General features: G+C 52.5%; 1 protein-coding gene across 11 annotated transcripts in view; it reads right to left on the bottom strand.

The window, feature by feature from the left end:
* FRYL (FRY like transcription coactivator) overlaps positions 1–15,105 on the bottom strand; it is a 2,496,013-nt gene that overhangs the window by 2,010,720 nt on the left and 470,188 nt on the right. For all 11 annotated transcript variants that reach the window (XR_013608325.1, XM_078678213.1, XM_078678216.1 and 8 more), the window contains one exon: positions 3,054–3,133. Coding sequence is in view for 10 of the 11 variants with exons in the window: in XM_078678213.1 (XP_078534339.1) it covers positions 3,054–3,133 (80 nt within the window). In the remaining variant the exon portion in view is untranslated. The remainder of the gene's footprint in view (positions 1–3,053; positions 3,134–15,105) is intronic.

Below are 15,105 nucleotides of genomic sequence, written 5' to 3'. Positions count from 1 at the left end.
TCACGGGGACCCGTGCGACAGTGCGCCAGGTCCGGGGTAGAGTGCAGTGACTCTGCCACCGTGTTTCTTCCTCCCAGATGCGCTGGTGGGCTTGATTCAATCCGAAGCCTCGGAGACAAAGTCAGATGCGCCGGAGCACATCGCAGCCAGTGAGAATCAAGCCTGCAAACGTGCGGCGGCCCCAGAAGCACTAAACTGGCAAAATAGTGCGGAAATATGAACAAGGATCTTCAGCAAAGAAGAGTCTGAGGCCGCTTGGGGGGTACAATGGAGAACCTTTAATGCAGCAAAAACGGGCGGGCGTATGCATTTCGGCCGAGTGTGGCCTCCTCAGCGCCCAGCATGGAAACAGGAAAACGCCTCTCACAGTTCTGCCCCACCTATATGAAGTAAGTACAAATTCCAGCTCCTCCCCCTAGCCATGATCAATGTCACCTGCTGAGGTAGTCCAAGTAGGTATGAACTGCAAATCCCAGCATGCAGTGTTCTGCTGGGTTCGTCGTATCTTGGCGGGGAAATAGCAGGGCTGGAAGAAAGCGCTGTGTCTGGTGTCCCGCTTAGCCTGCCACAGGAAAAGGGCTCCTCGCGCCCCCCAAAAGCGCACTACCAACATGTCCGGGTTCGCTGATTCACGGGGACCCGTGCGACAGTGCGCCAGGTCCGGGGTAGAGTGCAGTGACTCTGCCACCGTGTTTCTTCCTCCCAGATGCGCTGGTGGGCTTGATTCAATCCGAAGCCTCGGAGACAAAGTCAGATGCGCCGGAGCACATCGCAGCCAGTGAGAATCAAGCCTGCAAACGTGCGGCGGCCCCAGAAGCACTAAACTGGCAAAATAGTGCGGAAATATGAACAAGGATCTTCAGCAAAGAAGAGTCTGAGGCCGCTTGGGGGGTACAATGGAGAACCTTTAATGCAGCAAAAACGGGCGGGCGTATGCATTTCGGCCGAGTGTGGCCTCCTCAGCGCCCAGCATGGAAACAGGAAAACGCCTCTCACAGTTCTGCCCCACCTATATGAAGTAAGTACAAATTCCAGCTCCTCCCCCTAGCCATGATCAATGTCACCTGCTGAGGTAGTCCAAGTAGGTAGGAACTGCAAATCCCAGCATGCAGTGTTCTGCTGGGTTCGTCGTATCTTGGCGGGGAAATAGCAGGGCTGGAAGAAAGCGCTGTGTCTGGTGTCCCGCTTAGCCTGCCACAGGAAAAGGGCTCCTCGCGCCCCCCAAAAGCGCACTACCAACATGTCCGGGTTCGCTGATTCACGGGGACCCGTGCGACAGTGCGCCAGGTCCGGGGTAGAGTGCAGTGACTCTGCCACCGTGTTTCTTCCTCCCAGATGCGCTGGTGGGCTTGATTCAATCCGAAGCCTCGGAGACAAAGTCAGATGCGCCGGAGCACATCGCAGCCAGTGAGAATCAAGCCTGCAAACGTGCGGCGGCCCCAGAAGCACTAAACTGGCAAAATAGTGCGGAAATATGAACAAGGATCTTCAGCAAAGAAGAGTCTGAGGCCGCTTGGGGGGTACAATGGAGAACCTATACATACATATACATATACACATACATATACATATACACATACATATATATATACATATATATATACATATATATATCTATACACATACATATATACATATACATATATATATCTATACACATATATATCTACATATATATATACATATACACATATACACATATACACATACACATACACATATACACATACACATATACACATACACATACACATATATATATATATATACACACACACACACACACAAGTCCAGAGCCTGAAAACATTTCCCTTGTGTTACTTCTGTCTCCTTAAGGTGAGCCACCGTCGTCTGAAACAAAGCAGGAATTTGAAGTCTGAGTCCACCAAAAATCTTGCTGGAAAACTAACATCTCAAGTATCTTCAACTCCTTTATGCCATTTGGTTCATCGGCCACGGAACTGTGCCTTCTGCCTCATCACAGCAAATAACCCCCTAAATATTAAGCTATCTTAAGTACAATTTCCAAACACATGCAGACATTCAAAACCAGTAGAGCACAGCAAAAGTCTTAAGAAAAAAGGGTGGTCACGCAGTGAGGAAATGTGGAGGCCTAATGATTAGACAGATTCAAAATGTGGCTGCCACCCACAAAGATGTGGAAAATGAACAGCATGTCACTGGAGAGTAGATTCACGTTTGATGGCCTTTGGGACAAGTAGAATCCCAAGCAAACATCTAATTTGCTTTTTTTTCGGGCAACGGAATGAGGTTGGTGAACTACACAATATGCGCAATATACTGCTCTGCATGAACAATGGGGATACTAAGGTGACAAAGGGAAAAAATATAAAAAAAGGCAATCAGTGAGATGCAGTGCTAAAGACTTCTGCTTCACCCAACTGTGTGCTGTCACAAACCAAAGCACATTCATTTTAAAGATTCATTAAGGGGAATTTACTTTGCACTTTCAGTTAAATGTACCCATGCTACACTCAATTTACTTCTATACAGCTGTTATTCGGACTTTTCATTTACCAAAGTTTTATAAACAAACCGGTCTTTAAAAGTGATACAACATACATTCTTTTTGGCATCACCACATTACAATCTATTGCATTAGATAAATTATATGACAGTAAAAAAAACTCATCCGAATTCCGGATAGTTACCATCTACATTAAAAAAAAAATTAAAAAAAATCAATAAAAAAAAAATCACTGTTACCATTTATATACTGTTGCGGAATTCTTGCATAACTCTTAGAGCTCTTCTTTAGTCTAAATCCGGAGTCACTAAAGAAGTCAATGTTGAAAGAACATGAAACGAAAACTATTTGTCCAAATAATTCTGACTAAATAGAAATCAGAAATTAAGTAAATCCAAAGTAGGACATTTTCCCTCAAGACTACAAAGTAGTAAAACTGCTTAGAACTGCTACTAAATGGTGATCACCATTTAGTAGCAGGTGAGAAAAAAGTCAAACATGCGACTACCTGCAAAAAACCTATCCTTTGAACTCCAAGAAACATGGAAGGTAAATTACTACTTACCCTTCTTTGTGTTTAAAGTGCTTGAATGCCAAGTTTAGAACTTCATGTACAATTGGATCTGGCACTGGGTGTACAGGAATCTAGAATAAAGGTATGAAGATAGCATAGTAAAAACACACTCCAGAAACTCAAAAACATTTTCAAACAAGACGTAAGTGCTAGTCATTCTAACTTCATTTAATCACTGGGCACAGGAAAATAGTTTTTGGAAAGAATCCTGGCAGTCTACAAGACCAATTCCAGTGCTCAAATGAAAAAACAGTTTCAACAACCACGATTTGCTTATGTCTGTAGTTTTGCTTGAACAAAGCAATACTTAGTTAACAAATTTTGTAAAAAAAGTAACCATGGACAACAAGGTTCACATCAAATCTACGTAAAAGAAGTGAAAATGGAGATAACAGGAAGCAGGCACGAAGTAATGTTGTAAATATTTCTTGGAGAAATAAAACCCCCTAATCAATTGGACTATAAATGGGTTAATACCAGAGAAAATTTAAAAAGTCACGAAAGGGAGCCATTGTAAAGCAATAATTTGTCACTCCTTCCTTCGTAAGGAGCCAAAAAACATGCGCACACACATTCCACACAAATAAAATTGTCATCAAAATTATCCCTAATAGGGGAGCAGTAGAACAGCAATATGTACTCTGATATCTCCACAAATGGTTGTTCACAGGCGCTGGTTGAGTAGTGAATAAGGCAACTACTTTTAAGGATGCCGCTAGCCTACTGTGACATTGTTTTGATTCTAAGCGATTTTTATCAAGGAAACTTCAAAGGCATATTTTAGTGGCATCAGCCACTTCGAATTAAGTGTTTGGGGGAGATGAAGTACCCTGAAACTAAGTCCACAAACGTCCACACATTTTTTAAGCTCTCTCCGAATATGCTTCAGCAAACTACAAAACTGGATGCCAAAATATTTCTTAAGACTGGACCGGCAAAAGACTGAACATCTCCTCCTGATCTCTCGCATATTCAAAGGCAAATTGAACTCACCACCTTATCTGCAATATCACTAAATTTCCATCTGGACAAGACTCTAGTCCCAATTCCATACATCTAAACAAATTTGCACAATCAGCATTTGTACCTACATTTTCTTATGAAAATGGAACTGATACAATTCCTGAACAAAAAACAGGAGCTCATCCCCTAATATGTCTGCATACTCCTCCTTTACATCACTGAAGGAGATCATTCATTCTATTGTGAGATTAACATGAGGTGGGAAACATTTACCACATTTTGCCAATGCAAAGAGCACTTCAATGGTTACCCAGTAGCTAATATCAATTTCAAAATCGGATGACTGCATATAAATTCACCCAACTGCACAAATCACAAAACATGGCCGAATTACTGACATCAGATTGAGGCAGATTAAGACTGAAAACATCCAAAACATCTCAAGCCCTGAACAGTCTTTCATTGGTTGATGCAACTAACATCCAGAATTCTTCATCAGACAGATGAAAACTAGGATTGGGGGTAACTTGCGCAATTTTGGGTAGCATAATCATGTGGAATTACTTGAGGATTTTGTGAGATTCTGCTTGAATGACCCGAGAAGAATAATTGCATGTTTAGTACTATTACTCAGCCCAAAAATGTCCCCTCACGTCCAAAATGACCATGAGGATGCATTTTGCGCTACGAAATAGCACTAAATGAAACAGAACAAGAATAGTGAGCATGAGAAGCCACCCGCACTCGCTAAATGTACTCTTCAGATAGGATTTTATCACAACTTACTACTAGCATTTAGTGCTAATTTCTTAGCACACAATGAACACTGCATCCAAGATGGAGGCAATATTCTATGACTCAGACTTGTTGGGGTTATTCTTATGGGCAGAAACTGCAGGGAGGCTACCTTCAACCAGGTAATAGAATACTTCTCTTTACAGACTACAGAGGTGACATCACGCAAGAGGACAGATGCTTGTGTTCAGCAAGGATGTGCTAAAGATAGGTGTGAGTGCCAGTAAGAAACCCAGCAACACAGTGATGGCACAATAGACACTGCTTGAGTTTCTCACTGAGAATATTGACTTCGCTCAAGGGGGGAGTTATGTTTCACAGTTCAAGAATGTAATGTTTAAGCTTGCAATATACTCACTTCTCAATGTATCTCACACTCGCTCCTACCAAACACCGTTGTATCCACCCACTCCCTAACCCCACTTCACCTGAAATGTTAAGGAGTGAATAAAGAGTAGGCGAGGGGGCGGAGCTTGCAGGCAGCCGCGACGGCCGCCTGATCCCACAGCTCCATCACACCACACAAACTATCCTAAATAATTCTGCACCTGAGCAACAAAGAGGCGACCCCGGACCTTCCCCCGACCCTCTCACTGCCTGAGGACGAGGGAGGCGAGTCTTGTTTGGACAGGACGGCACAAAGGCTGGTGGCGAGGCCGCGGCCGGAAATTGACTGGTAGGCCCAGAATCCCCGGCCTCAAGTGGCAGGACTGCCCGGGGTGCGTCACGCGACGTGCGTACACAGTGAGAGGCGGCGAACCGCTCTGCCCGGGAGGACTGCAAAGTACCCTCGGGACCCACGGCGCGCCCGATACGGTGGCAGAGCGGGGCAATATCAGCGGAGACTCCTGGCAGACTACGGGCGATCCCCTGCCCCTGGCGGCCGCTACGGGAGGAACGAAAGTACAAAAGATAGGAAAGGGCTTGAAACCGCACCTGCCGCACAGCTCCTGACCGGATCCTTGAAGCCTGTAAGCAGGGTGGCGAGATAGGCTGTGGTCATCGCGGGCCATAGCGGGGTGAAGCGAACATTTCCCCCCCCCCCACCCCCCTCCCTTCAGCAGTGCTGCATCGAGCCATTTGCAAAAGTGGAGGGAGGCTAATAGCTAAACACAGGAGGCGCGAGACGGCGCTACAACGGGACGGAGGCAATGATGTATTGGGCATAAGAAGGGCAGAAGACCGAGGGCCCAGTACCTTGTGAGAGCATCTATCTCCCCAGGAGGCGGCATAAACACATGCCAATACGCTACGAGGCCAGCTGAGAGGCGGCAGCTGCGCTCGCTAGGGGGGGCTGCGCTGTAACGGATGTGGACAACAGCAGTGACCCTGGCCCCCGAACTGCGCAAAGTCAATAGCACACCTAACTCCTTGGTTGCCGAGACCACACAAGAGGCGTAGACCACTCTGGTGCCCTAGGACTGGGGCATCTCGACCAAATTGCATAATTTCACAGAGGTACATAGGAGAGCGGTGGCAGACTAGACTACGAGGTGAAAACTGCTATACGCAGACCCCAGGGCTCTGCCCCAAGAGCAAGCTGACATGAAGGGGAGGGGCGACAAAACGCAGAGTAAACTGCCCTTCTTGCAACGACGAACGCAGCAGCAAGGAGCACCTGCAGTGGATAGTGTGGCGACCCAGCCGGAGGAAGAACAGGCAGCGGGCTCAGACATCAAGTCTCTACTACTGTCCATGGAGAAAGGGCTGCAGACAAGTATATCCTCGCTGGGCACTAAGATAGACGCATTGACTTACAGGATGCACAGCATGGCAGAACGATTGGATAAACATGCAGAGAGACTCGACATGACTGAGCGCAGGGTAACCGAAGTGGAGGAGGCACAGACGGAAATTGATGTAGGACACAAAAAACTAGAGAAGATTATGCAAACCCTACAAGACAAGATGGAGGACTTGGAAGGCCGCTCCCGGCGCTGTAACCTACGCATTACGGGATTGCCGGAATCCACCTCCACAGGCCCCATGGAAACGTTTGTGGAAAGACTCCTTACTACATTGCTGCGAGAGGGGGTGTTCTCGTCGATGTTCGTAGTGGAGCGGGCACATCGCACGCTGGGTCCGCGCCCGGGTACTCCCCCACGACCTATCATCGCGAAACTACTAAACTACCACGACAGGGACACTGCGCTCAGACTAGCGAGAACAAAGAAGTCGTTGCAGTATGAGGGATCGGCGATTTCCTTATACCCGGACTTTACAGCCAAGGTACAGGAGCCACGCAAGCATTTCATACCCTGCAAGAGGCAGCTCCGAGAACTTGGCCTGGACTATGCAATGCTGTACCCAGAAAAACTGAGGGTTAATCGGCAGGGCCACTTGCATATCTTCACAGACGTGAGGGCTCTGCAACAGGCGCTCAAGGGCTGGGCGAGAGACCAGGCCCGAGGCGCTCGCAGATCCGATGAGGACGTCGAGGAGAGCAGCAGACTCGACGAACAGGAGTGAGAATGATAGTCTAACAGTACGATAGGACTTGCCCATGGCGACTGTTCTCCCGCATAAGTCTTGGTCACTCTTTCTGCGAACACACCTCCCCCCTATACTTATTTAGACCTACTGCAAGTACCTCCGGGTGGCACATTCCCCCAATATGGACGTGTGATCTGTGCCTTGGGACGGTGGTTTAACGGCTGCCACTCGGCTGATACAAGTGAACTGGGGGAGGGGCGAGGGACTGCATGTGGTTATTGATACGTGCTGTATATTGCTGCGTGGCGAACCCAAAGGAGGCTGGAGCTATGGAACGGGATGGGGTGAGAGGGGGGAGGGCAGAGTGGGGACTCGGGATTGACAGTTCATCATATAACTTTAAGGCTCACTTGGTGCTAGATGCAAGGTGTGACGGTAGCGGGGGCACGGCCTTATCAGATCTAAGAGCAAAGTCGGAGTGATGAGGCTGCTTGGCGACCTTGGCCCCAGTGCACATTGCACTATGGGGGGTTCTTTTTGTCTCAGTTGGGAAGTGGGAAACTGGTGAGGGTGGGTGGGGAGAGGATCTGCAAGGCCAGGTTGAGGGAGGTCTGCTGTGAAAGGGGGGAGGGGTCGGTTGTTAGTTCTTTGTTCTGCACAGTTGGAGGGGGGAGGGTTCTGAGATCCTTACTGCACATGTCCCCCGTATTTAGACCACACCATCAGAGGCCACGAAAGCACTACACATTTGGGCGGGCTGTCAAATACAAGTAATGTGATTTCTTGCGATACAACTGCGGCAATTAGGGCGCTTACATGGAATGTAAGGGGGCTTAATGATTATCGCAAACTGAGAAAGGTGCTGAGCTACCTGCAGAGGCATGAGGTGGATTTAGCGCTCCTACAGGAGACACATTTACCATTAGCAAGTAAAATGCTTCTCAGTAAGGGACTGGTAGGCCATGTTACAGCTGCAGGCTTCCCCACTCACTCTAGAGGGGTTCTGACCTAGAGCAAAGCTGACCCAGTCGCTACTACAGGCAGATCCCGAGGGAAGATATGTGATTTCCAGATGCAAGGGGGTGGGCTTAGATTTCGTAGTTATAAATGTTTATGGCCCTAACTTTGACTCCCCCGATTTTTACAGTGCGCTGGCACAGACGGCTCGCACTTACACATCTGCTCAGATGCTCTGGGGCGGTGATTTCAATTTGGTTTTAGACCCAGCAGTGGACAGATCAGCGGGACCCCCGCGTAGGCCATCTGCGGCAGCACAAACGCTGGGCATAGAGCTTATAAAGCTAGACCTAGAAGACGTATGGTGTCATAGACATGCGGATAGGGGTGGATACACTCACTACTCAGCATTCCACGATATACACACCAGGATAGACTACTGGATGGCGTCCCCCATCATATCGAGGAGTATTCAGTCCTATGTAGTCCTACCACGTACCCTCTCTGATCACTCCCCGATATTACTGGAGCTGCGCACTCCTGCCGCAAGAATCCCTCCATTTACATGGCAGTTCCCTCCATACTCTTTGCTAGATGAGCAGTTCTGGGGGGAACTTGCAGAGGAGATAGAGGTCTTTTTTGAGAAGAAAGAGGGGTCGGTAGATAGTTTCCAGACACTGTGGGAGAATTTTAATGTCTATATTAGGGGCATAGCCATGTCCAAACACTCTAGCGTCCATTCGCCAACGACTCTCGCTGCTTGAGAAGCGGCTGGCGATTCTGGAGGAACGGCAGAGTAACAATCCAAATGTGGATGTCCTGGGGGAAATCAAATCACTTGTCAATGAATATAACGAAGAAGCGGACAGGGTGGTCCAACACATGGGGAAATACGCAACTGCCCGTACATACGGGGAGGGGGAGCGTCCCAGCTCTCTCCTGGCCAGACTCCTGAAGGTAAGGAGAGGGAGGACTCAGATATCGGAGCTAAAGATGGCTGATGGTAGGGTGATCACGGATGGGGCAGAGATAGCTAAGGAGTTCAAGGATTTCTATTCTGATTTATACTCATCGAAAAGCAAAGATCTTGCTGATGATATATCAGATTACCTAGAACACATTAATCTTCCCATGCTCACAAATGCGCAGCGGGAATTTCTTATGATGCCCATTGTTGGACAGGCCACATGAAGGGCTCGCTCCCTCCCCGCAGGACAGGGCCCGGGCCACCGTCAGCACCATTGCCCGGCCCAGCCGCCATCTTGGACACGGCACCACGCGGCCTCAGCCCGACCCCAACCCTGGGCCTGGCCAGGCCCCGACATCCCGGCACCACCCTCCACCCAGGAGGTGAACGGCCCACTTGGCAGGTCAATGGGAGTACGAAGTGTCGACGGCTCTCCCCCGCCAGGTGCCGAGCACCCCCAGCCTCCTCGGGCGCTGGCTCCACCCCCCTGCTGGGTGTCTGGACTCCCTCATCCCAGACCTCCCGACCTCCAAGAGCGAGGGTCAGGACATCAAAGGGCGCCAGACCTATAACTGAGGCAGCCCCAGGACAGGAAGGCAGTTGTATCCTGGAGTCGAGAGACACCGCGACGAACTCATCCTTGACGGACTGTTGGCGCTGCCACAGCCCTGCCTTGTGAACTATTGTCCTGCCTGCTGGCGCTGCCGCGGCCCTCTGCAACCTTCATCCTCGTGGGACCTGCTGGCGCTGCCGCGGCCCTCTGCAACCTGCATTCTCGTGGGACCTGCTGGCGCTGCCGCGGCCCGTTGTAACCTTCATCCTCGTGGGACCTGCTGGCGCTGCCGCGGCCCGTTGCAACCTGCATTCTCGTGGGACCTGCTGGCGCTGCCGCGGCCCGTTGTAACCTTCATCCTCGTTGGGACCTGCTGGCGCTGCCGCGGCCCGTGCCACCTACGACCTCTTCGGGACCTGCTGGCGCTGCCGCGGTCTGACCCATCCGAACACCGAGCTCGAGGATTGTGAGCTATCACCGTTACACACCCGTACCCGTGGGTACCAAGACTGTCCCGCTACCCCCTTCCCTTACTAGAGACTAGAATTGAGAGGATCATCGTGTCCTGATCGCCCTGTATCGTACCACTCTACTACCCGAAGTGCCTATAAAAGGTGTTACCATAAGCTTTGTGTGGTGTCCATCTGTGGGGGGGAAGTTACCTGTCTGTGCGATCACTCTGCTCGGCCGACCCTCCAGGTCCCCGTCTAACATTGGTGGCTAGCGGCGCGATCCGAACCAACGCGTACCGTACAGACAGTAACTCACCCTACGACTAAAACCACAATGACGACCAAAGAGAGCGGATCGGCGGAGAAGTTCCAGATGGAAAAGCTGGAAGAATACAACCACCGAGAGCTCAAACAATTTTGCATGGACTTAGGCATTGCTACCACCGGGCTAAGCACAAAAGAAGACTTCAAAAACGCCCTAGAGGCCTGGACAGAGACAAATACCGCAACCCCCCCCGGGACCCCGCAGCCCCGGAAGTCAACACCACCCGGACGGAGGAACGGAGACCAGGCCCCTCCCATGAAGAGATCCAGGAGCGGGAAAAAAATAGATTACACGAGTTAGACTTGGCACGACTCAGATTAGACGGAGAGTTGAAACTGGCGGAACAAAAAATAAACTTAGAACACTTACGGCTCAGAGAAGAGCGAGAGGAAAAACAGAGACAGAGAGACCTCGAAGAAAAAAGACTGGCATACGAGCACGAGTGCAAACTAGCGGAGATAGAAATACGCAAACTGAACAAAAACCTAGGGGTGCCCGAGCAACCGCACTCCCCGGGTCCTACCGAGCAGAAGGTCCACATCCCCAAGGATGTGGTCCGAGAATATCACCGGAACGACGACATACAGCAGTGGTTCAAAGCCTATGAGATTGCCATGACCGCCCACCGGGTCGCTCGAAGTGACTGGGGAGCCGGTCTATGGGGGAGATTCGTCAACGAGGGTCGTGATGCCCTGCTGCAGCTTCCGGACCATCAAATGACGTCCTATGACCATATGAAGGCCGCCCTCCTCAGTCGATATGGACTTACACCCGAAATGTACCGCCAGAGGTTCCGCAACTGCACCCGGATCCCAGGTACGACGTGGTTGGAATACGTGAACTATTTCAGCCGAGCCTTCGAGGGGTGGATCAAGGGTAACAACGTAACCACCTACGAACAACTCTTCAATCTCATTGTGTGGGAGCACCTCTCCAACAACTGCTTTGTCGAGCTCAGGCAGCACCTCCTCGACAGTAAATTGACTGAACCCCGGCAGCTCGCCACCGAGGCTGACCGGTGGGAGAGCACCCGAGTGGCCCGGAGTGGGCCGAATGAGCAGAACAGAACCAACCAAGGTCACCATCGTCCCCGAGGAGGAGGAGGAGGCCCGGGCCGGGGCAGAGACGCCGCCCCGGCCGCACCCACGAACGCCACCCCGGCTCCAGCAGGCCGGGGAAACCCCCCGATGCGCCCGGGGTTCCGAGCTAACGTGACGTGTCATCGATGCCAGCGAGTCGGCCACTATGCCAGTGACCCGACCTGCCCGAAGAACCAGGTCCCCGGGCCCCGCCAGATGGCGGCCGCCGCCCTGGGAGAAGAACAAATCTCCGAAGACACGGAGACCTATGAGTCGGAGCAGTTCGAGTGGGAACCCGCCGCCATGACCCTGGCATGCCTGGGAGGAAGAGACATGGTCCCGCGGACTCCCCTGCCCGCCAACACTCGGAAGTACAGCCAATGGGTGAGCATCAATGGGCGCAAGGCAGAGGCCCTGCGTGACACCGGGGCCAGTGTGACGGCCGTCCGCTGTCACCTGGTGACCCCAGAACAAATCCTACCAAACGTACTTTGCCCCGTCCGATCGGCAGACAACTCGGAGAGCCTGTGTCGGATGGCCTGCGTCCCCTTCGAATGGGGAGGAGTGTCCGGCATGCTGAAAGTAACTGTCCGTGACGATGCCCCCGTAGACTGCCTCCTGGGGAACGATCTCGAGAGCTCCCCGTGGGCCGCTGTGGAAAGAAGAGAGCATCTGGGGATGTTGGGTCTCCCGGACTGGGCATGCGTAACCACCCGGTCCATGGCCACCCGCACCATCCCTAGACCAGAAGAACCAGAATGGGCAGCGCCTCCGCCCTCGATCACTCCAGAAGAAGACTTCCCCCAGACCGACCACCCGGACCCCACCCCAGAGGGGTCCACACAGCCCCCCGAGCTTCCCGACCTGGCTCAGTGGCGTCAAGAAGGGGGGCCCACCCAGGAACAATTCCGGCAGGAGCAAAAGACCTGCCCCTCCCTCGAGGGATTGCGACAGCAAGCGCTCGCCCAGAGCCAAGGAGACACCACCGGGGCCCACTGGGTTTATTGGGACAATGATCTCTTGTACAGCGAACAGAAAATCGCAGAACTGGGGGCCGGGCGAGTGCTGGTGGTGCCCCTCCACTTCAGAGACTTCCTGTTGAACCTAGCCCACGATGTCCCCCTGGCCGGGCACCTGGGCCAAGACAAGACCTACCACCGCCTGGTGACTCACTTTTTTTGGCCCAAAATGAGGAACGATGTATCCAACCATTGCCGGTCCTGCCCGACCTGCCAGGCCAGTGGGAAGAGCGGCCGCAAACTCAAGGCACCCCTACAACCATTCCCCGTGGTGACCACCCCGTTCGAAAGGGTGGGAATAGACATTGTGGGGCCCCTGGACCCCCGAACAGCACAGGGACATCGCTTCATCCTGGTCCTGGTGGATCACGCTACCCGCTATCCTGAGGCGGTCCCCCTTCGTACGATAACAGCCCCAGTAGTGGGTCGAGCCTTGATGGGGATCTTCTCTCGAGTGGGCTTCCCCCGAGAAGTCGTCAGCGACAGGGGTACGAACTTTATCTCAAAATACATGAAGTCCCTCTGGCAACAGTGTGGGGTCACCTACCGATTCACGACCCCCTATCACCCTCAAGGGAACGGACTGGTTGAGCGGTTCAACCGCACGCTCAAAGGGATGATTGGGGGGTTGGAAGAGCCCCTCCGTCGCCAGTGGGATGTGCTACTACCGTGCCTTCTCTTTGCCTACCGAGAAGTCCCCCAGAAGTCCCTCGGCTTCAGCCCTTTCGAACTCTTGTATGGACACCCGGTGCGAGGCCCGCTCAGCCTAGTCAAAGAAGGCTGGGAAATGCCCCCTCTAAAGAACCCTCCAGATGTTTTCAAGTACCTCCTAACCCTCCGCAACCAGACCAGAAGGTTCAGAGAGATGGCAAAAGCAAACCTGGAGGCCAGTCAGGAGGACATGAAAAGGTGGTACGATAGAAATGCATCCTCCATCGAATTTGAACCCGGTCAACAAGTGTGGGTAATGTCTCCCACCGAACCATGCGCCCTGCAAGACAAATGGACGGGGCCCTTCAAAGTAATCGAGCGCAAGAGCCCTGTCACCTATCTCATCGATATGGAATCTTCCCGAAACCCTCTCCGGGTCCTCCACGCTAATAGACTGAAACCCCACTTTGTACGCTCCGAACTCAGCCTCCTGATGGCAACCGACAATGGAACCGAGGAGGACTCCGAACCCCTCCCTGACCTCCTACGGTCACGGGAGAAGGACGGCTCCGTGGACGGGGTCCGACTCTCGGAGGCCCTCACCCTGGAACAGCGCCAAGGCTGCAGAGTCCTCCTGCTACAGTTCTCCACCCTGTTCTCCCTCACCCCAGGGGTCACCCCCTGGTGCTTACACGACGTGGACACGGGAGACAGTCCCCCTATCCGCCATCGGGCCTACCGCGTACCAGATCGGGTACGGGCCTGCATCCAAGAGGAGGTGGCCAAGATGCTCACCCTCGGGATCATCGAGCCCTCAGACAGCCCCTGGGCCAGCCCAGTGGTACTGGTCCCCAAAGCGGCCGCCCCCGGCACCACGCCGGAGCTCCGGTTCTGCGTCGACTACCGGGGCTTGAATGCGGTCACCAGAACAGACGCACACCCCATCCCCCGAGCAGATGAACTAATCGACCGCATGGGAGCTGCCCGCTACCTCAGCATCTTCGACCTGACAGCGGGCTACTGGCAGATCGGTCTCACACCCCGGGCCCAAGAACGATCTGCATTCTCTACCCCGGATGGCCACTATCACTTCAAGGTCATGCCATTCGGCATGAAGAATGCCCCAGCAACCTTTCAGCGGCTAGTAAACCAGGTCCTGGCAGGACTCGAAGGATTCAGCGCCGCCTACCTGGACGATATCGCTGTGTACAGCCACCACTGGTCCGACCACCTCCACCACCTCCGAGAGGTGCTACAGGCCCTCCAACGAGCTGGCCTCACGATCAAGGCCAGCAAATGCCAAATTGGCCAGGGGTCCGTGACCTATCTCGGGCACCAGGTGGGAAGCGGTCTGGTGGCCCCTCTGCAACTCAAGATCGCGGCCATCCAGTCGTGGCAGTCCCCCATCACCCAGACCGAGGTCCGCGCCTTCTTGGGACTCACGGGCTACTACCGACGGTTCGTGAGGGACTATGGCAGCATCGTAGGGCCCCTCACGGAACTCACCTCCAAAAACCAACCAAAGAAGGTCAACTGGACCCCAGACTGTCAAGCGGCCTTCGAGAAGCTGAAGGCCGCCATGTGCTCCGCCCCGGTGCTCCAGGCCCCCGACTACAGTCGGGAATTTATCGTCCAAACAGATGCCTCCGACCATGGCGTTGGGGCAGTCCTTTCCCAGCTGAACCCCGAAGGACTTGACCAGCCAGTGGCTTTCATCAGCAGACGGCTCCTGGCCCGAGAACGACGCTGGAGCACCATCGAGAGGGAGGCCTTCGCCGTGGTGTGGGCCCTCAAAAAGCTCCGGCCTTATCTCTTCGGCACCCACTTCCGGGTCCAGACCGATCATCGA

This window comes from Lissotriton helveticus, chromosome 2_2 (genome assembly GCF_964261635.1).
Source record: "Lissotriton helveticus chromosome 2_2, aLisHel1.1, whole genome shotgun sequence".
NCBI classification, from domain to species: domain Eukaryota; kingdom Metazoa; phylum Chordata; class Amphibia; order Caudata; family Salamandridae; genus Lissotriton; species Lissotriton helveticus.
Note: the sequence above shows the minus strand (reverse complement) of the source record. Positions and strands in the feature narration are given on the sequence as shown.